Source organism: Lathamus discolor, chromosome 3, assembly GCF_037157495.1.
Source record: "Lathamus discolor isolate bLatDis1 chromosome 3, bLatDis1.hap1, whole genome shotgun sequence".
Taxonomy (NCBI): domain Eukaryota; kingdom Metazoa; phylum Chordata; class Aves; order Psittaciformes; family Psittacidae; genus Lathamus; species Lathamus discolor.
In genome coordinates, this window is record NC_088886.1 from 136,867,900 (window position 1) to 136,890,542 (window position 22,643).

The 22,643-nt window shown below is 42.0% G+C and overlaps 1 protein-coding gene across 3 annotated transcripts in view; it reads left to right on the plus strand.

Moving 5' to 3' along the window:
* ARMH3 (armadillo like helical domain containing 3) overlaps positions 1-22,643 on the plus strand; it is a 134,937-nt gene that overhangs the window by 4,636 nt on the left and 107,658 nt on the right. For all 3 annotated transcript variants that reach the window (XM_065672088.1, XM_065672087.1, XM_065672086.1), the window contains 13 exons: positions 3,240-3,351; positions 4,082-4,138; positions 4,274-4,420; positions 5,566-5,673; positions 7,019-7,111; positions 7,960-8,034; positions 8,667-8,753; positions 15,085-15,141; positions 16,129-16,172; positions 17,698-17,758; positions 19,287-19,333; positions 19,989-20,064; positions 22,190-22,283. In XM_065672088.1, the coding sequence (XP_065528160.1) occupies positions 3,250-3,351; positions 4,082-4,138; positions 4,274-4,420; positions 5,566-5,673; positions 7,019-7,111; positions 7,960-8,034; positions 8,667-8,753; positions 15,085-15,141; positions 16,129-16,172; positions 17,698-17,758; positions 19,287-19,333; positions 19,989-20,064; positions 22,190-22,283 (1,048 nt within the window). In that variant the 5' untranslated portion in view covers positions 3,240-3,249. The remainder of the gene's footprint in view (positions 1-3,239; positions 3,352-4,081; positions 4,139-4,273; positions 4,421-5,565; positions 5,674-7,018; positions 7,112-7,959; positions 8,035-8,666; positions 8,754-15,084; positions 15,142-16,128; positions 16,173-17,697; positions 17,759-19,286; positions 19,334-19,988; positions 20,065-22,189; positions 22,284-22,643) is intronic.

Consider the following 22,643-nt stretch of genomic DNA (forward strand, 5'->3'; position numbering starts at 1 on the left):
CTCATGCTCTGTTGAGGTTTCTTTTAGTTCCAGATGGAGAGTCTCGGATCTTCTGCTGCACAGCAAAGTACTTACTGTTCTAAGAATCCAGGGGTGTGTGCTTCTGTTAGCCCTGAGGGGTAGTTCTCCTGTGCAATCAGTGCCTACAGCAGGATTAGTTTAGCAGCAAGTGTTAATGGGACTGACCCATTGACAGAACAAATTACCCATTTGAACCTCAAATGTGGAAAACGCACGGATGCTTTTAAAATCTGATGTGTTTAAAGGATAATTGTTAACTATGTTCAGCGTCCTTGTTTTCATAAGCTGTCACAGGTCCTGATAATTTGACATCTCTACAACTTATGTTTTGTGCATTTAACTGTTTTTTTCTGCAGCTGCCTAGAAGGTCCTCATTAGCAAAATGCAGTTTCCTGTTTCTGTCTTTGACATCTAGAAAATGTCATTGCCTACAGTGAAAAGAAAAAGCCATTTGTACAGCCTGATCATCGTAGGTCATGAAACAAGTGCGGCCTAATAAAGCATTGGCATGAAAAGCGACTTTTACTTTTCTCCCCTTGCTCCTCCATAAGCTCATTTGTAGAACAGCAAATTATAAACAAGAACATTATTTAATCCTTGCCTCTAGCAGTCTGCTTTGTGCGTGCTCTGTGCAGCTTTCGTTGAGAGAAAATGAATCCCAAGTCCCATTTTGACAGAGACGAGGAATTTCACATAATCGTGCAATCCCTCTGATGCTCACCCAGCATCAAGCCTTTGTGTCTTGTGGGATTTAGATTTTTCTGTCTTTCTGGAAATGTAGGAAAAGTGTTAAAATGCAGCTCTCAAAGTCCAGGCACCAAGCAGAGTGTATTGATCCTCTCCCATTCATGTGCATGTTTGATGTGAGAACGCTGACCTAGAAGCACTGAGAGTTTATTAGTTTTGACATTGTTATTCGTTAGCTGTAATTCAATTAGAAGCATGGTGATGGAAGTGTTTGTATGCTGGAGCTGGCAGCTGCTTTAGGTTCAGAAACTTACAGTTCTAGTTGGGAGATGGTTTTGTGCAGTCTGGGGTAAGATTTGTATTGGTAGGCTAAAAGTGACATCATTCTTGATTTGGGTTTTAATAGATTCCTCTCTGTTTCCAATTATGTTTCTAATTAGAATAATGTCTTGTTTCCCATGACAGTTTAAAAATAATGCAACGTCTGTAAAAGAGAAGCTATCAAGATGATTGAATAATGTTTTCTTTTTCATTTGGTGGACTGAAATCTTTTTCTATCTTAATTGGATATACAGACCTACAGGCTACAGAAATAATTTCTGTATTTACCAAAGGTTATGTTGCAGTAGTTGCTAAACTTTCTTCTGTCAGTGTGTCTTGGGGCTGTTTCCATCACAGCCTCAAGCACACACACTATCCCTTAGCCAGCCAGCTGTGCATATTCCCATTCTGGTGGGAAGACAGAAGACCTTTCCACCTTTCTCTATAAATCACAGCTTTTCAGGTGTGAGATCTGCTGCTTTCTTTCCTAGTCTTTGCTTTTCCATCCGGGCAAAGCTCCTTCCCTTCACACCTGGGGTAGGGTCTTTTGCAACAGCATTGTTTCTCCAGGCCCAAAGATGTTTTCCTGCCACTTAGAATTGAGATTTATGGCTCAAGCGATGTGGGTGTCTGAGTAAACTGCCTCTGGGAGCTGAGAGTCCTAGTTGAGAACATAGCTGTAGCTTAAGACCTTCGAAAGCTGTCTCCAGTGGAAAGAATGTGGAAGAGATCTTGAATTAGTGGTATTCAGTAGTTACTCGTACTTGCTTTTTGAGGGAGAGACATCTAAACATGCTGTGGTTGTGGAAGGGGTTCAGGCAATCTGGGATGGAGGCTAAATCCAAAGCTGCCTCCATGGCTGACAGCTCCTAAAGCTCTGGGGTCATATGCTGCAGTGAACTTGACTCTCTATGCATAATTTAGCATGGCTGAGTGCAGCTGCCACAAGAGTCTGCCCATGTTTTTCTGGAGCATGACTTCAGTCAAGCCTCTGCCTGAGGTATGCTGCTGCCATGTGTGTAATTACCTTTGGAGGTATGGGAGGAAGGTTGGGAGCTCAGGGATATGAGAAGGGATGGCATTTTCTTTCTGCTAAGTACCTCTGACAGCGCTGCAATGATAAAGGAGGTTAAAGCAGTGCTAAAGCTGTGATGCTTGCCAGAAAAATGGGATTGCAAATAAATACTTGCAAGGTCAGAGTGGTGATGTGCTGTGTAGCATCAGACGTGAGGTTGAGAGTACAGGGCAAATCACATGTTCTGACTCTCAGCCCCTGCAATGGGTTGACTGTCACAGAAGGTTCAGAACTGCAGAGCCATGGCTGTTACTTTTTGTAACAGCTCGTTTTGTAATAGAGGTACCACTTTTTCTTCCTTTAATAGGATAGCCAGTGAACATGAGACACCGATTAACTTTAGTAAGATCTGTTTGTGTTTCTAGAAAACCCTCTGCCATCAAATGGATCAGGAAATTCATCTAGTTTAAAAAATAAATAAATCCCTGCAAAGCTTTTTTATGTTCCTCCATCCTCCTTCCCAGACTGAACCACATGGGATGCCTTTGAGGCTGGGGTTCTTCTCTGGCTTGATTTGCAGAGCAGCTGGTACAGCTGAGGGATGCCAAGGTGCAGAGGTAGGGATGAGTAGGGGTGGCAGGAATGCTTTAGAGAGGCTTTGCAGCCAAATGTTTCCTAGTGTTGGATGGCGCCTCAGAGTGCAAAAGCAGAATTTGGAGTGCTTTGGTAGGCAGCAAATTAAACAGATAAGAGAAGACTTTTTCAAACAGTTTCAGGAGCTTTTTGTCACAAGATGTCCTTGAGTCTTGGCCAGGACTGTGTATCCAATGGATAACAAGTTATAACAGTTCATGCAATAAGATTGAAAAAGGCATACTTTTCTAGATGTAAACTGCATCAGTCTGGATCATGAATCAGCTTCTAGCAGAAAAGAATTAAGGAAACTTATCCATAAGGAGCTTATTCTGTATCTGCCTGTGTCTGCACTTTTGCATGTTTCTTTGAAATGGGATATAGGACTAGGTGGGACCTTTGATTTCTTATCTGCTATAGATATAAAAACCCCAACTTTCAGCTTGTGAGAGACCTTTAGTGTTTCGGTGCAGTGAAAAAGCCTTTTATGTTAGAGGCAGACCAGCTATGCCTTGAAGAAAAGTTCAAGATTCCTTAGCCTTTTGTCTATTTTTGCCTTCAGGGTATACAGCATGGCCCAAACAGAGAAGAAAGGTGGGCTGCTCCGGAAATCTTCAGCCTCCAAGAAGCCGTTGAAGGAGAAAGTTGTGTTGATGTACGATGAGATTTTCACGGTAAGGACCTGAGCTTATCTTCTTTCTAAAGAAGAAATGTTGTGTTAAATTTTCTTGGTTTAGTTTATGCTGAAGGTTGTGTATGGTGGATTCTTTTCCCAAGGTAAGGGTTGCACAGTATAGGTGTATAGAATCACAGAATGGTTTGAATTGGAAAGGATCTTAAGATCATCTAGTTCCAGCCCCCCTGCCGTGGGCAGGGATGCCTCACCCTAGACCATGTTGCCCAAGGCTCTGTCCAACTTGGCCTTGAACACTGGCAGGGATAGAGCATTTACCACTTCTTTGGGCAATCTGTTTCAGTGCCTCACCACCCTCACAGTAAAGAACTTCCTTATATTTAACCTGAACTTCCCTTGTTTAAGTTGAAACCCATTACTCCTTGTCCTATAGGCTTCAGGCTTTCCCACTGTGATGCAGAGCTCTGTGTTTTGCTCTCTTCCTTAATGTCACCTTGTCCTGTTGTCTACCAGGACCATTTGTGATCTGCAGGAAGTAATGGCTTTTCAAGTATTCTCAAAAAAATAATCCAGAAGATAAACAGAGGCATCCCAATTGAGAGTTGCTTCTGTTTCTGGGAATCTGTGTAGACAGAATACTATATGTGAGAACACTTTGTTATCCAATGGGATGATGCTGACTCTGAGCTACTCATGATAATGATTTTCTTTAAATTTTGCCTGAAAGGTTTCTTCTTGTTTGTTCTCATGGGTGTTCCTTTTTCTTTCAGACAGAGGACCCCAGTAAATGCAACCCTAGGTTTTGGGAGGAGCTGTTTCTTATGAAGGTAACTGGAACTGAGCATCCCCTGATTTGCTGCTGCTGTTTTGCCTATGAAGTGGCAGGCTGTCAGTGCAAGAACTTGCATTTCTAAGGTGTCAGTGGTTGTGTAACATTCCTGAACTGATTCTTAACTTGACAGGTCAACTTGGAATATCTAGAAGGCAAGCTGGAGGCTCTCGATGGGGAAGAGTTAATGAAGATAAAAGATAACATCAACTGCTTGTTTCAGCACTGCATCCAGGCACTGGGTGAGGAGCACCCAATCAGAGTGGTCAATGCGTTACAGGTACCATGCTGAGAGATAGGGCATACTCTCTTCTGCTTCTGATGAGGCAATATATTCGCTGCTGGTATCAAACATCTTGTGTTAATTTCTTTGCTTCTAAGGAGAAATGATATCTACAGAGCAGTTGCCACTTACTGTTGGTGGGGGTTACAAACATTCATCGTCTCTAGTCTTTGAAGAACAATAGCTTGTTTTAGAATTCAAGAGGATGTGGTGATGCAGGATCAAGCAGGTGGCAATGGGAGGACAAGAGGGGCTTGTTCACTACAGGCTGCCAGTCTGGGGGCTCAAGAGTACTCTGTAGCTTTGTCTGTATTCTACTTTTGCCTGTTCTCCCTCATTTCAGCTTCCTTTTTGAATAACCATACGGGTCAAAAATGAAATAAAGCTCTGGAGAAGTTAGTGTGAAATTCATACAGCGCACCTTCCCTGTTGGGTAGTTCCTAATTGGAAGATGTGAAGAATTGTCACACAGAATTAATAGTAATTTTCCTACAGATTGCTCCTTACCAAAGCTATGTCACCCTGCGTCTTGTGTGGGATACTCCCCTCAGTCTGATGTTTAATGTAGTTAGTTCACAGACTGATTCTTACAGTTTGGTGAATGCATTTGTCTCAGCTTCTCTCACCTGTAGGAGTACAGGATATGTATTTCATGGAGAAGTCACCTGTAGGAGATACTGGACAGGCAGTAAGCTGGGGAAAGCTGATTTAAACCAGAGCATTTACACCCCTGACATAAAATCTTGCTTCGTGTTATTATTATTATTAGTAGTAGTAGTTTGAAAGGATGCTATTAAATATTGTAGCTCTAGCTACATAGACAGTCTAACTGGCCCTGCATTCCCAAACTTGTATTTGAGCTCTTGGCAAAAGGTAGGCCAGGTCTCGAGTCTACAATCTTGCTGTGTAAGTGTAAATAGGAACCAGATAACATATCCTGAGCTTGAGTTGGGAGGGTGTTCCCTTAATCAGACTGCATTTGTGTGGAAAGTGATTCTGAAACCAAAACTTAAGCAATCTTTTCTTGAGAATGGCTATGGTGACTAAAGGTTTGCCAGTGCTAGGTCTAAGGGTGGGTTTTAGTCTTGAGTTGCAGGTGTTGCATTATGTGTAACCCTCTGTTTGTTCTTCCCTTTTTGCAGACATTGTGTGCATTAATTCGGGGTGTCCATCAGAAGAACAAATCCACTTCTGGGTTTGACATCATCAACATGCTTGTGGGTTTCGATAAGGCAGAGCTGTGTATGAAGGTGAGGCCTTGGCAATGTAGAGAAACCATTTGCACAGCAGCCATGTTGCAGGGGCAGTGAGTTATAAACAGGCGTGTCTACCAAGGTACAGCTATTGGGGGAAATAGTCCAGCCAGTTATTAAAAACAGCCAGCCTGAAGTTCTTTACCTGCTACTGCAAAAGGACACTTGGGATCCCCATGTTTGTTACTAACATAACAGAACACTTTTCCTTTAGTTCCAGTCTGTACGGTCACTGTGGTTAAGAAATCTTAAGGCCATAAAAGGCTGTTACAGGCCATTAGTACCTAGTATTGAACCTCTTACCTTGTTCTTAATTTTTGGCTGATAGTCATATCCTGTGTTCCATTTCACATTTCCATCAGCGCATGTACCATTTTAAACTTACTTGATCTTCTTCTCTGTAAAGATGCTGAGGGTTCCACGTTAACATCAGGAAGAACTTCTTTACTGTAAGAGTGACAGAGCACTGGAACAGGTTGCCCAGGGGGGTTGTGGAGTCTCCTACACTGGAGATATTCAAGGCCCGCCTGGACAAGTTCCTGTGTGATGTACTGTAGGTTACCCTGCTCTTGCAGGGGGGTTGGACTAGATGATCTTTTTAGGTCCCTTCCAACCCTTGGGATTCTGTGATTCTGTGATTCTGTGATTCTGTTTGGGAAATGACAAAGTAATTGCTGATAAAGCTGAATTCCTGTTGTGTCTTTCATCTTGACAAAGAGTAGTAATATTTAATCTCTCTACAAATAGTAGTACATTTGGGGAAATATTAAGTAGTAACTTACCTGCCAAAACAACATTTTTCCTTTAAGAATAACTGTACTACCTGTGACTTAGTATTTAGAAACCAATTTAGTATCTGTTAAACAGCTATATGATATCTAGTTTTAATTGTAACTAATATGTGTGCTATTAAATTGGAGGTGTGCTGCTTACAAAAAAATCTCATGGTGTCTGTAAATAAAACGGAATATTGAAAAAAGAAAGCACTGGTATTACGATCTTGCAAGCAGAAAGGAAGATGATATCTGTAGAACTCAATTACGTTGTGAATACAATTGTTATATGTATACAAAAATCTTTCAGGCATCTAGAGAAAACTCTTGGAAAATGATCATGATGTTATGCCTATAGTCATTAAAATGTAGTGAACACAAAGCAGTTTTGAGAACCAGCAGTGTGACTACGGCTTGTGCAACAGGAGGAGTGGCTTAATTATTGATCCTGGGATAACATGGCTTTATATTGGTGCTCTTGTATTTGAATCTCCCCAAAAGCTTTTTATAACAAACATTTCAAGTAATTTTAAACATTACTTTTAAATAATGTGACTCTTCTTCTTTAGAATCTGATGGAGAGCTTGGACTCACTCCTCTGTGCCGAAGGTTCTGAAAGCCTCAAAAGCTTGTGTCTGAAGCTACTTCTCTGCTTAGTGACGGTAAATAAATACTAGCTGTATAATAACTTAGAAGGTTATGAAGCCACATCTTGAGGGATGGAACTGCCTCAAAACTTGAACAGAATGCTGCAGTGTGAAGCTTATGAAGGGGAAAGAAATTGTGAATGAGAACATGGGTCAGCGCAGAATATACATCGTTGCTCTAACATGATGCCAATACAGATTAGCAAATTGTTTTCAACTCATAAGATAGGTGCCAACTGGGTCAAAAGGGGAGACACAGCATGAGGTGTCAGTTTGATTCACAGGGATTTTTTTTCTAGGGAAGAGGATATTTAGTAAGTCTTAGATAAAGGGGAAGGGAGCAGAGGAGAGGGGTTGAGGGAAAGACAGGAAGTGTGGAGTAAACAAGTGTGGTGAAGAGATGAAGAATGGGGAAGCTGGAACAAATGGCCACTCATCATCTCTTGGATATGGTCAACTGTGAACTATTTTGGCTGGGATAAGAGATAATTGAGTGTGGGGAGGGTCTTCACTGCCCCGTTCATGATGAGGAAGTGCTCAGTGGAGCATATGCATCATGTTTTTTCATTCTCTGCCTCCTGTGTAGCAGTTGTGCAGCTGTGTAAAATAGCAATCTGTAGAGGAAAGGGGGAGCTCTTAGTAAGTGGGTCATGATTCTTGCCAGAGGGGTGGGAGGCAGGACAGATTTCCTTTACTTCATGTCTAGCTCTACTGCTAGTCACACCTTGACTTGCTGACTAAGTGTGAGATTCGGGATAAATGTGTCTGTCTGGTAGCAAAACCTGTTCCTGGTGTGTGCCAGAGGCAGCTACAGCATCATGGAAGGCTTTGGGTGAGATTTTAAAAGTTGTGTTTGTATTCAGGTGACAGATAACATCAGCCAGAACACCATCCTGGAGTATGTTATGATTAACAGCATATTTGAAGCTATTTTACAGGTAAGGCTTCTTCCTTCTACTGCAGGGGCTTTTATTCTGTAGTGAGAGGTTCCAGTGATATATTTGCCTTTTCAGTGCAGCATAGCTGGCTGGCACTATGTGTTGCTTCCATTCATAGCTCAGTTATGGATTTTATTTATTTTTTTTTTAATGCTGTCTCTCCTTACTCTGCTGTTTTTAGTCACGACTGAGCATTTAAAGTATTTTCACTTGAGGCATAACTAGAAGCGGAACAGATTTCTGGGCTAAGTTCACAGAGAAATCCTGTATCAGAGGAACTCTGTTTCAAAAGCCATTCTGGATATATTGAGGTTTTTTCTAACTCTTTGATAAATTATACTTCTTAGAAGTGGAACACAGAAAACTTGCACAGGTAATGTTGGTGATGTGCTGAGGTACTGTCCAGTGCTGTTAAGAAATGTATTTGCCCTATATACCTAGAAAGCCTATGTAAATTCTCTCTGTGATAAATAAGCTTTTCTGTGTGCAGAACTTACTGGAAGCAACATTAAATATCCGCTTTCATTAAGGCATAATTTGCTCTTAGCTATACATTTCACGGCCATGTACTGAGAGTCACTGAAAGCTTCTTGAGGCAGGCCTGTACAGAGCAGTGTGATTATTTATTCCAGATCCTGTCCAGCCCACTTAGTCGCAGGGAACATGGCTATGATGCTGTTGTCCTTCTTGCCTTGCTGGTTAACTACAGAAAATATGAGGTAGGTATTCTTTTGCATAACAGAAACATCACTTCTCTCTGTTATACACACACCTCTGCATTATTAAGGCAGCTTACAGTTCAGTTTTTAGCAGTACATGCTATAATATTTATCAGGGTATCCAGCACAGAGCTACAGAAGTTTTGCAGTGCAATCACATTATGCTAACTGTATCTGTCTCTATGTGTATAATCAAATGTGTATGATATACAGCTTGTTTTGTGCAAGCATAAAAGAAACTATGTAGGAGATTTGCATTTCCTTCAGGAAAAAGTTCTGAGTAAGGTCCTTTTGGAAGAGTTACTGTTGTGCCAAACTTGTCTGTTTGCCCTTGTGTGTGTGCCTGTGTGATTATACACACTCTCCAAAGTAAATCTGGTTGTCAGTCATCTTTGGCTTCAGATTGAATTTGTGATTCAGAACTTGACTAGCAGACTGAAAGAGCACAGATCCCCAGAAGACCTGGAGAAGCTGTTACCAAAGAATGAACTGAAGCATCACAGCTAGTATTTCCAAGAGAAATATGTTTCTGTCTCTTTGACTGGTTCCTCTCTGAGAAACTTTATTCATCTTCCTTTTCCTAAACTGGTTGTGTTAACTCCAATTTTTTTCTCTTTTCATCACCTTGAAAAAGAAACTTATCAGGTGTCAAAAAAGCACTTGTTGGGTTTTCTTTGCATGAAGCATGATCCTTTAATGATCAGTCTAATTTTTTTTTTTTTCATAATTAGGAATATCTTAATATCTTTAGATTGGCAAAAAAATGGGAAGGTCATGGAATACCCTTTCCTCAACAGAATTAATGGGAGGGGGCAGGCTCCAAAACCCACCTGGTTTTATAATAGTTGTTGTTTTATGAAGTATGAATAGACCTAGAGAGCAGGCAAAGACAGGAGCTACGCTTAGAGTCAAGTAATCCCTGTTAATTTCTCATTCCTGTGAATGTTGTCAGAATAATGAATTACAGATTGTGTTCAGCAATCTGTGCTGTGGTAGCCTGGGACAGGAGCATGCAGTTTGGTTTTGGTATATGGCCATGAGGGAAAACTGTTGGGAATGATATGGGTAAGATTACTGATGAGAGCAGACTGGAAAGATCAGAGGTCTGATTGCAACCTTCTGGTCAAAGGGTGGAGAGATGTGTAGTCCAGTCCCTGAGCTGTGGATTCCTGTGTACTGTAGTTCATGTCCTTAGTAAGGTAGAGTGCTGCGAGTATGTAAGACCTGTGCTCTGCTCTTTGCAGTAGCTTTCTGCAGAGTATTGAGTTGGGGTTGAGTGCTTTGGAGAACGTTGTCCTAGATGTCTTCAAACTGGGCACCCAAAAGAAATTGTGCCGATGTCTAAAAAGTACAATCTGATGTGAGGCAGATGTGTAGCAAGGGGAATTTTAGCTTGAGTAGTTCATCTGGCAAGGTTGAAAGCAACGTGAAGAAAGGTTTTGTATGACAGCTGCCTGACACTGTCCTTTGTAAGCAATGCTACAAGCAAAGACTGTAGTAATGCAGTCATAATCTTTGTCCTTAAGTAAGGTTGCTACTTTCGGTTGCTCTTCCTTGGCCCTTAGAGTCAGTTTGGTGGTTCCCTGGTTGTCAGTGTGTTGTAGCTTACTTTCATGCCTTAAATCCTTTGGAGTTCTCTTTTTAGTTAACTGCTGCAGTTGATAGGTTCTCTTTTGTTCTGGACTATGTTGGTTGCTAAACTGTGTTTCCAGCTGCTTAAGAATATCTACTGAGGCTGAAAATTCATTAGTTGGCTATGAGTTTGTCTCTGTCTTTAATGTGAATACCAGTGTGTTTTTTATCAGGATGTTCTCTCATATTTTGGGATATTTTGTAGTATCCTCTCAAATTCCCTGGGGAATATCTGTCCACATTTTCATTACCAGTGTAGCCGAGATCTTGGCTTGCTCATTAACTCCTGTTCTAGGAGTAAAAATGATTTACATGTCTTCACATGGAATATTTAAAGGAATACTTAATAGTTAAAATATTAGAACATAGTATAGGGACACCTCACTGCTCTTGTGAGACCTCACCTGGAGTATTGTGTGCAGTTCTGGTGTCCTCAACATAAAAAGGACATGGAACTGTTGGAACAAGTCCAGAGGAGGGCCATGAGGATGATCAGGGGACTGGAGCACCTCCCGTATGAAGACAGGCTGAGGAAGTTGGGGCTGTTCAGCCTGGAGAAGAGAAGGCTGCATGGGGACCTAATAGCAGCCTTCCAGTATCTGAAGGGGGCCTATAGGGATGCTGGGGAGGGACTCTTCGTCAGGGACTGTAGTGACAGGACAAGGGGGTAACGGGTTAAAACTTAAACAGGGGAAGTTTAGATTGGATATAAGGAGGAAGTTCTTTACTGTAAGGGTGGTGAGGCACTGGAATGGGTTGACCAAAGAAGTTGTGAATTCTCTATCCCTGGTGGTGTTCAAGGCCAGGTTGAATCAAGCCTTGGGTGACACGATTTAGTGTGAGGTGTCCCTGCCCATGGCAGGGGGGTTGGAACTAGATGATCTTAAAGTCCTTTCCAGCCCAAACTATTCAATGATTCTACGTCACCCAAGGCTCTGCCCAACCTGGCCTTGAACACCGCCAGGGATGGAGCATTCACAACTTCCCTGGGCAACCCATTCCAGTGCCTCAGTGCCCTTACAGTAAATAACTTCCTCCTTATATCCAATCTAAACTTCCTCTGTTTAAGTTTTAACCCATTACCCCTAGTCCTGTCACTACAGTCCCTGATGAAGAGTCCTTCCCCAGTATCCTTATAGGCCCCCGTACATATTCCTGTATTACATTCCAAGTGTATAATTATTCAAGTCTTCATCTATATTTTATGCCTTTTTTTTAATCCTAGTCCTGATTTCAGGGAAAATATTTTTACCTTGATGCTATGTGAGAGAAGCATGGAAGAGTAACTAAATAATTGGCTATGTCATGAAAATGGTGAAGCTAAGCATACCCAAAAGTCTGCCAGAGAAAATGCTGTGAGGAAGACTATTTGATCATTTTCTCGGTGTTTTAAGGGGTGGCTGCTAGAATAGCAAGGTATAACATAAAATCAGGTAGTGACTCTTAAATAGTTAGATTCCTTTAACATCTAGGTGGAAATGTCTTTGCCTCATGTTCAGCCTGCTAGCTTGTGCCTTTTGCTAGGCGGAGCTGGAAGGAATTAGTCAAAACAGGGGATTTTCCCTGTGTGTGCTTGTCTGACAGCATATAGTGTGTTTGACAGTGTATAGTGTATCTGACAGTCCTTCATGTATGGTTACTTATCTCCTTGGTATGGTTGACCACAGGTGCTGAAGAGACACTTCTCAGCTTTGAAGAGTCAGAAAATGCATCTTTTTTATATATTTACACGCCCCCCCCCCCCCGCCCCGAGCTTGAATTGTTTTAAATGAATCACTTTAATAAAAAGCATAATTATTCAAGCTCCAATTCCCTGCAGGATGGCCTGCCTGCAGAGGAGGTGGCCTCAGAAGGGCTGACAGCAAAGCTGCTGAATCATCCTTAATGAGCCTTCATAGAAAAGTCTTGAGTCTTGAGTGGACTCTGACCTTCCTTTGTGTTACAGATGTGTGAAGATAAGTTAAGCATCTAACTAGGAATTATACGTGGTTAGCTTGGGTTTTGGGTGTTTTTTTTTCCTGCTTTCTTTTCCTATCAAAAACATTTGATTCCCATAGGTTTGTGTTGGAGGCAGAGATACATTTGGGGGCATGGAGGAGATCTCATTCCCTCTGCCAGACCTGTGTGCTGCCTCATATAATACTCACTTTGCATGGCATGTCTCACCTGGGGATTGCTTTAAAATTACCTGGTAACGATCTCCCCACAGCTTCCACCTTCATTTCTATGGGATAATGGTGGGTAGTCTGTGGAGGACATCTTGACTGTTCCCAGGTTGTAGGGGTTTGTGTCTGTACCTCATTACTGAGAATAAGACCTTAATGCTATATTGTTCGTTATCTGCTGTCAGTGATAGGGAAGGACCTGTGTTCTCTGAAGAGCTGAGAATCGTGTTTGAGTTCTTCCTGGAGGCACATGGAGGCAGACATTACTTTTACATTTGTGTAACCTCTGCATTGACTCATTTAAAGTTTTCAAAATGCTTGTCAACCACTTTTCAAGGCTGTTGCATGTTTCTGCATGTTGCAGAGCGATGGGTGTAATTCAGACCTTTGCAACTTTTGCTGTAATTCCCAGTGAGAGGGGAAGTGAACTCTGAATCAGCAGGATTAGGATAGGGAAGTAGGCGGCAGGAAGTATGGGACGGACTTAGGGGTGCTTGTACAACTTGCAGGTTGCTGATGTTCATTGTAGATTTGCAGACTAATGCTTGTAGAAGATAACTGGAACTGTTTGCCCTTGAGGGGAGGGCAGGAGCAGACCACACACCCTGTGGGCAACACAGGAAATATTCTCATCACACCAGTACAGACTTGCACACTGAAAGGCACTAGAAATCGCCTTGTCCCATGTAGAGTAATACAGTGTGTGAATTGCAGTGGTTAGTCATCTGCCTGCTGCTTAAGGAATTAGGGAAGCCTAGAGGAGGCATAGGATGTGTCAGGGGAATGGAATACTTCAGACAGGAATTATTAAACAAACTTCTACAGATACGGAAATGGCAACTGAAAAGATAGAGGGCAGAGATCTCTAGCAGTCTAGGCCAGCTTCATGACCCTTGTCAACTGTGCACTGATGACATCTTGCTGCCAAGAGGCAGGAGGCATGGAGCATGCATCTTGGAAAGTCATGGGCAGTGGGAGTGTGAAGAGTTGATCATAGGTTGCGTGTAGGATGGATTGTATGACTAGGCCTTGGGTCAGCCTTGTAGTGCTGGTCAATGTAGTGTCTCCCAGTTTGCTTATTCTCCACATCTGGGATTTTGGATAACCCTGCAGCCTCCAATCTGTTATATACGTGCTGCTCATTGTCTGGAAATGAGTCCATCACTTTTATTGGTTGTGAGTCACAGACTGGCCTTTCTTCTGTGCGTGAGCTGTGGTGTGAAGTTCCTCTTTGTTGTATAAGGTGAGCAAAAGAAACTAGCAAAACTATGACATATTTACAAGGATAGATTTTAATCTGTTTCTGATTAAAAATTTGTGAAGCTTGTGTGTGCTTTACTGACACTGACTGTATTTAATTTCTGAAGGGGAGCATGGCTGTACGGAGAGGGTGAGGTGTCCCTGCCCATGGCAGTGGGGTTGGAACTAGATGATGTTAAGCTCCTTTACAATCCTCACCATTCTATGATTCTATGACCATATATTATTCCTCAATAGGAGCCTCTATTCCAGCCTCAGGGAAACATCTTTGCATGCTTCATGCACAGATGGGTTCTATGTTAGTTTTCGTTTTCTCAGGCAGCAGACAGGGCTGTGTGCTGCTGGAGGCAGGCTGACAGACTGCCTGAGCTTTGGTCTGTTCTCATCCGTTTCTTTTCTGAACCGAAAAGAAAGCCTGATCCTTCCAAAGCACCAAATAATTGAGAGCGTGGTGTTTCCTGATGAGCCTTACTTGTAACTTGCTTTCAAGCCCTGGGCAAATCAGTCAGGTAACTATGCAACTTGTAGGGCATCTGATACATGCTTTGTGTTTTATTCTTGCCATCCAGTTTGGACTTACTGCATAGATAGAGCCTTTTCTCTGTCCTGGTTCCAAATAGACATTTTTGATTTGGCACTGATTCATATAAACCAGGAAAAACAAATGCAAATTGCTAATTTAAAATGCTTCCTAAATTATCAGGACTTATCTTTATAGATGGAGCCTGTGTGTTTTGTTCGGTTAAGTTGAAGGAATTTGTATTTTCCAGAGGCTTGTAGCTCTCAGTTGTGTAAACTGTTGAAGTGGTGAGTTCGAACCCTGGCAGCAGATGAGTACAACATAGTCATGCCTTCCTGGGTCCTCTTTCCTTTAAGCAATCTTTGCAAGGTGTTGCAGAGAGAGATATCAGAACGCTAATGTTCAGTCCCAGCTTCACTGCTTGTTACTGCTGCTTAACGGTGTGTGTGTCACAGATAACAACCTTGAAGGACAGCTGCTCCACTTTCAAGCTGACAGATGAGCTAGTGGAGGAGCAGAAACTCCCTCTCAATAAAATCAGGAGACTGCCTGACTGGACCAATAAAGAGGTGTCCCAGGCATAGCATCCCTCGTGTGTGACTCCTGTTTCTTTATGTGTATTCTGCTTTGTGGGACAGGAGAGAGAGTCTTTCCAGGTGGTTGGGTAAACTTGGATAGATAATTGTATTTTTTTTTCCTGAAGGCTACACTTAAAACCAACTTTCTTTCTTCTTTCTCCACCTACCCTGAGCAGTCAGTGAATCCCTACATTGTGAAGCTCTCCATTGTAGATGATGAGGCCACACTCAATGTGAGTATTTGACTTGATTCCTCTGTGCTGCTGGTGTTAGTGTAATGAATGCAGTCATAGTGTCTGGTAGAAAGAAGGTCTAGGAATAATGCTACTATAAAGAACACCAGTATAGTGGGATTCTTCACTCTTGCAATAGGTTAGGCAGCTCATGATTCAAACATTTTGATCATCAGTTAAATGGTGGGGGTGGTTAAAAATCTAGCTAGCAAGGAATATGCTGAAATTAATCTATTATACATTTACGAACTATCTATACACTATTTGCTGTCATGTGCCAAAGAGGTACAAGATAGCTTATTCCAAAGGAGATCTCATTTCCACACAAGCCCACAAGCCAATTCTTGTAGCTCAGTGTAAGCTGGTGCTTGAGTCAGGAGTCATCAGTGTATTTTGGGTAGCCACTAAGTTTTGTATCCAGACCTGGATAGAAAGTGGCAGCGTGCTATGAACTCTGTGAGGTCTGGACTTTAAAACTCTTCTTTAGGCACCAAGTAAAAAGCAAACTCCATGCTAACCAAAGGGCGAGAACAATTTTTCTCGGTTAATTAAATGAGCTTGACAGAAAGGATGGTCAGGAGCTGTGGGGTGGTGGAGGCTGTCTGCGAGAAGTTAAATGGTTACTAGTGTTTATGGCCTTTGCTTTAGACTTTTGGATGTCTTTCCTCTGACACCAGCTTCCTTCAGAAGTTCTTGCTTCTTTATTGAGGCTTCTTGAGTGAGTAAGCCCTGTCTGGAGATACAAGAAGAGTAAATGTTCTCTGTTGAACTTAGATATTCAACTTTAAATTTTGGTGTCTTGATTTTTGGATGGTACTTTGTCATATCATAGCATGTCTTAATAGTTCAAACAGCTTCAGGGGAAATCCTTCATAGCATGGTAGGTTATCTTGGAGGGGACACTGCTAAGTGTGTTCAGTGTGTGATTTTCTGCATTGATACTTGTAATGTGAAGACTTTTTTTAACACTTCTTTTGTTTTTTTTAGGGAATGGGACTTGTAATTGCCCAAGCTTTATCAGAATATAACAGGTAAAACCTTGCTGTCTCTGTTTTTTCAGTACATGGTACTTGCACTACGTTTGTGTTAAAAGCACTTATCACCTGACAGCCCTGATGCACCTGGAGAGGCAGGGAGTAGTCTTATGTTTTGATGTATTTCAGCTCAGTTGTTGCTGTCATTGCAAGTGTAAATGCATCTGTACCAGCTGGGCTGATGTGCTTCAGGAGAGACCTTGCTGTAGGGGAAGATAACTATTGTATGCTTTTGCTATCATGGATTTTACCTCTGGATGAACCTTGAGCAAAATCTTAGTCCCAGGTGAAAAAGTAAGTTATTTGCTGAGTGCTTGTCCATTAGAAAATTGATGTAACTGAAACACAATCTAAACCAAACACATGTATCCAGGGTTATCCACATGCCAGATCAGAGATGATTAGGGGATGTATGCTTTTGCAAATGGTGGAAAGCATTAACTGCTTCTGAAGAAAGAGCAGAAAGTCAACAGTTGGGGTAGCATGTTCCCAGACTGTGTTTCATAAGCAACAGCACAAAATGTGTAAGCTTTCCTAAGAAGAAAGTGGTTCATAAAAATTTGGAAACTTAAAGCAATTTTACCTGAGCAGCCCAAGGCTGCTTTTTTTTGTTAGTTTGTTTTTAATTTTTTTTTTTTTTTGGTGCGGTAGTTTCTCAAAGTATCCAGCAAAATATTTTAATTCCTTTGAAGGGTCGCTGTTATGGGGATGACTTGCAAGATCAGCAAATCCATGTAAATGTATTTAACAGAGTAAATTATTGGAGTAAAGCAGAAAAAGCCTCACCCACCCAACTTGCTTCATTCTGACAAAAGCTGTCTCAGACTATGGCCTGTTTTGCTTAGCTCTTTCTTTCCCCTTTCCCCAAAAAATCAGAGGTGTTTTCTTTGCTTGTTGCATTGTGTGTGATCAGATTCCTGTAGGAAAGACACAATAAATGGCCATGTGAGCTTTGCTAGTCTATTTGAATGCCAAGTGAAGCAACTTAGCTTAAAGCTGAGGTACCCAACCGATTTGTTGACTTCACTTACTCCAGTTCCAGTCCCTTTACTTCAGGAATGTGGGATCAGGCAGCATGATGTCATGAACCATAATGGTCCTCATGTTTTCTGCTGGCCATAGGGTGGTTGACTCTGTTTTAGTCTGTAGTGGATGATGACTGAAGTGAAATTGTTGTGTGGTTACTGATTGTGCATGTTCATGTGGTTCATTACTGTTTTGCCAGTCTAGGACAAAATTTCTTAAGTCACTTGGTCTTTTTCCTTCAGTGGATGTATCCTCTGTAACAGCACAGGCATTGTTCAGTCTCGTGTTTCAGTAGCCCCACTTAAACTTTACACATTTTACAAATATTTTAATACCCTTTGCATCTCTTTTATGACTTCCTGAAAAGGGCTTGTGAATACTGAAGCCTTCTCCATCCTATATCCTTATCAGATAAGACTGTATCATAGGGTGTTAGAGAAAAATGCCTAGTTCAATTTCTAACCCTGAGGCTTCACCCTTACTCCTTTTTGTTCAGGCAATACAAAGACAAAGAAGAGGAACACCAGAGTGGTTTCTTCTCAGCCCTAACTAATATGGTAAGCAATGAAGCAGTGTTTTCCTATTCCTAAAATGGGTGCCTTCACAGAAGTTCAGCAGGAGGGTGTTTCCAAAAGCTGAGCTTGGGGTGTGGGTTCTGGAGGAGGAGATGCATTGGTCCAGTCCAAACCAAATACAGCTGAAATGGCTGTCTGAGAAGTGTGGTGTTGTCTGGCTGGGAGAGCTCTTTCAAAGGAAGAGATCTCTATTCTGGCATTGTGTTGTGGTTTAAACCAATCCACACAGGTCGTCCACTCACCCCCCCGCCCCTGACCCTCCCCACTCCCGGAGGGATGGGGAGGAGAATCAGGAGAATGTAACTCCCACGGGTTGAGATAAGAACAGCCCAGTAACTAAGGTATAACACAAATCACTGCTGCTACCGCCAATGATAATATTGATAAGAGAAAATAACAAGAGAATACGATACCACCGCCGAACGAGTTCGACACCCCCGAAGAGAGAGAGCCTGCCCTTCCGGGTAACTCTCCGGGCATGACGTGCTGTGGTATGGAACACCTCTTTGGCTAGTTTGGGTCAGGTGTCCTGTCTCTGCTTCCTCCCGGCCTCCCTCGTCCCCGGCAGAGCATGAGACTCACAGAGTCCTTGGCCAGAATAAACATTACTTAGCAACAATTAAAACCAATTGGTGTTATCAGCTCTCTGCCCAGGCTGGAAGTCAAAACACAGAGCTTGCACCAGGTACTAAGAAGGAGCAAAACGGCTCCTGGTAAACTCAGGACACATTGATAACTGAAATGGTTTTCTTTCATCTTCTTCATTCTAGTTGACTTTACTTAAAAAAATCGCAGTCAGTTGTTGGGCACTTTTAAACAGCTACTTATTTTTAAAAGCTAGTTGCTGCCCTGCTGGTGTACTCTATACCAGAGAAGCCGAATATTTTTGTGGTGAATTCTGGTCTATCACTAGCTTTGGATATCTTTTTCTTTACTGCTTTGTTTCTCAAGCCTGGGTCCACCATAGCAGTGAAGTAAGTTTGGATTCTGCCGTGGGCAGTGTCTACATTTTCAGAGAGGTACCCTCCAAAGGCAGTTGTGAATTTCTTCCTTGTTAAGAGTATCCACTGTTTTCCTTGTTCAGTTTAGCTTTGCTGTAGTCTGAGATCTGACAGCAAAATTTCCTGTTGACAACTGTCAGGAGTGACACTGGTAAAACCGCTGCCACTTTGGGGCAGGCAGATAGGAAATAATCTCTGTTGTCCTCTTGCAGAATCACAGACTAATCTGAGTTGGGATTCAAAATACAGTTTTTCTTCCCCATTCTCTCCCCCTCTCCCCCCCGCCCCTTGTGATTTGAGAGGTGAAGCGTTGTTCTGTGACAGTAGTGTGAAATAAAATGTTCATCCTGTTTCCCATTTGTATTTTACCATTATTAGAAAGTAAGTTGCATGTGTGCCTTGGATGACAACACCTCTTGTGGGGCACTTCCGATTTAGTTTTAAATCCGCGTCTTCTCGTCTAACAGCTTTCACGAATTCCTTCTATGCAATACTCTTTCTTTCCATAGGTGGGCAGTATGTTCATAGCAGATGCTGATGAGAAGATCTCAGTCCAGTAAGTGCGCAGATGTCAGTTACACGATGAATGGTAACTCACTACACCGGTCAACATTGTCCACTCGTGGAGCTGTTCTAATACAGCAGAGCAAACTAGAGGGACAATTTCTCTTGTAACTAAAATGGTACCACACCCCTGCAAATAGTGGATTCTTACTTAAGTGAGAAGGGTGCAGCAGAAGGAGCCACAGCTGAATTGTTTTTAGTGAAGTGTATTAAAAAACCCTTTGACAAACCTGTGGATTTTAGGAGGCATGTTGGACGTGGCAGATGGGAAGTGGTGGTTTGTGCACTCTTGTCCCCAACAAAATCTTTTCTAAATCAAGGGGGGAAGAGATAAATATGAGAGTTTGTTGTATCTGTATGGCCCTCTGCCCTTAAAATAAAGGGCTTTAAAGGGAAAACACTGAGCAACGAGGGATGCCTCCAGCAGGAAGGGAAAAACCGTAGTTGAGCTCTAAAAATAGCTATTTTTATGGATTACTAAGTACTACCAATAATCAGAACGACTGGGTTGCAGAGGCAGAGTTTTAAATAGTTGAAAAAAATAATTTCTTCTTTCATGTGGGTTGTGCTCCTGGAAACCTTTGCTCTTGGGATTCTTATCTGGTATTAGCCTTAACTCACTGTGCTTTTGTCTGTCTTTCCCACAGAACAAATGAAGCCATCCTTCTGGCCCTCTATGAAGCTGTTCACTTAAACCGGAATTTCATCACAGTTCTGGCACAAGTGAGTTTCAGTGTGATGTTTGTCCATTTCTTTGCAAGTGCGTGCCTTTGAAATTAGAGTCTCAGAAATGGAATTGGTGAAAAGATAAGTTTTCTTGCCCCCTCCCTCCCCTGCATACTTATCATAAGTGTAGATGAGTAGGAAGATCGGAAGCAGGCCAGGATCTGGGTTTATTACAATTTTAGGAAATGCTTCCTCCCTTGCCAGAAAATGAGTCAAGTTTTGAGGGCAAAGCTCATGTTGGAATGAGCCATTTTTCCCCCTGAAGGATTGCCTGATGTGTTTAGAAAACCTTTCAGGTTTAGGCTTTTTGTCTTGGTTTGTAAGTACTGATGGTAATCTGTGAGAAAAATGGCATCAACAAAACAGCTAACACCTTTCCCCAGTTATTTCAGGTCCTCTGAGTGCAGCCATACATCACAGGCTAGACAACGTGGCATGATGGAGGAGACCTTTGGGGACTCCTGACACTAGTGGAGATGGAAGAGGTCCGATAGGCAGTTCTACTGCCTCTGAGGAAAGCTGCTGTTCCATGGGTGGTTAATTTGCAGAGGTTCCTTGTCTCTTTTTTCCCAGGTTCTTTATTTTTAGCACTTGTGAGAGATTTCTGCTCTTTCAGTTCTGCATAATATGTGATCAAGATATCCCTGAGGGAGGAAAGGCCTTTGGCAGGGAAAAGAGCAGGGAGGGAAAGAGCAGCCAGTGTAAAAGCTCTTAAATTAGAAATGAAAGGATAAATTAGTTATTTGTGAAAGGCATAGATGAAGCAGCCACTGATGAGTGTGTTTAATTGAAATGGAGGCCTGATGCTCTTCGGTGAGTTATCTGTAATCCCTCATTTAAGAGAGGGCAAGGTAGGTCATGCTGTCCTTTGAAAAAACCTCATAAAAACTGATGAATATTTTTGTCTAAGTTGGTGTCCATTGCTGGGGAGTGAATGAATGACTGTGCCCTGCTGCCGTGTGGGCACATAGGAAGAGCAGGGATACAGTTGTGTTCATGCCTGGTGGTAAGGTTTTGGTATACTTACCAGCTTGTTGGTCCTCAGTTTTTGCTGCTAGGTGGCACTAGTATCTTTCAACTGATGGTTGGTGTTTGGGGAGAAGAAAGGTAAACACCACAGCAAAATGTGCGTAAGCAAACCTATTTTATGTAAGATTTTCCATGGAAAATTGTATTTTAAAGTTTAAAGAGTATGTGTACTGATTTAAAATTGTCTTTGAATTGTAGCATGTGTGTCTGTGCTTCCGTTAAAATACATGCATTTATATTTGGTTATAAAATGAGATATTCAAAGACAATGTGGAGGAGATCCACTTGTGAAAAATCCTATGGAACTAACATCAGATCAGCAGTTCTGTATCCTTTTCTTTTACTTTGAAATCGTGATGATATATTAAGGCGGATGATACATTTATGTAAAACTTGCCCTATGAAATGGACACTTTGCTTGGCAGGCAGACTTAAAATAGGATGGCAGATTGCCTGTAGTCTCACCAGTGTGGATAGATCTGGAAGCTTGCAAAGAGTAAAGTCAAAGCAGTAATTAGGCAGGCAACTATTAGCAAAGATGAAATGGGGAGAGTAACTGACTGATGGAAGCCGAGAAGATCAATAATGATAGTGTTATTTATGTTACGCACTCTTTTCCTGCAGTGCCTGGGCACTGTGAGACAGGAAAGTAATAAATTGCCATCATCTTTGAATATGAACAGGTGGAGGGCAAGAGCGAGGAGAATTTGCTTTCATAAAAAGATCTTGGGGGGAAGATTTCAAATGCACACCCTTAAGTTGTTCTGGGGGAAAACAGAAGCCCGATAAACAGTGCAGGCTTCTGCATGCCTCTTCCCATTCTACACCGGGGACAGCCATCACTTTGATGTATTTCTGTTTTGTGGAGTATATAAATTGATGTACAGTTTAATTGTTGGATGTCCAAGGTAAGGAAGCATAGCTTTGTATTTTGGAGGAGAGGTTGAAGTTTCTTGGGAGTTCATTAGTCATGCCTCTTGTGCCAGAGCATGAAGCAGTACAAGTAGTGATCAGTACAAGCAGTGATCTGTATGGCTGGTGCCTAGGGAAGCTATTGACCTGCGTATGTCTGGGCATTTGTGTTTTCTCTTAGAGCCATCCTGAAATGGGGCTGATGACAACACCAGCAAGCCCAATTCCAGCAACACCTGTTACTCCACTTGGAACCACCCCACCTTCTTCAGATGGTAAGAAGCATCATGATCTCCTGGGGAATAACAATTAAAAACTGTAAAATAACTAGCAAAGCGTTTTCTGAAAGATGACAACTAATAAGGTCAGTCTGGAGCAGATGTGACTTGGTGGTCTCCTCCTGGAGCAACTCGCCTTACTAAACTTGAGCAAGATTATGACTCAAACTTATTTCTGTTTTGCCTTGTGTATTGTTCAATGAAATTATGCTGATATTCCTTCTGAAAACAGTACTGACCCAGTCAGTATCTGCGTGAAGATACACCCAGCCCGTTAGTTTTTCTATGTAGGCTATTACTTACGAATATTTCTAGCGTCTGGTTCTTTGTCTGGGATTATTTGTCATTGGAACAGAT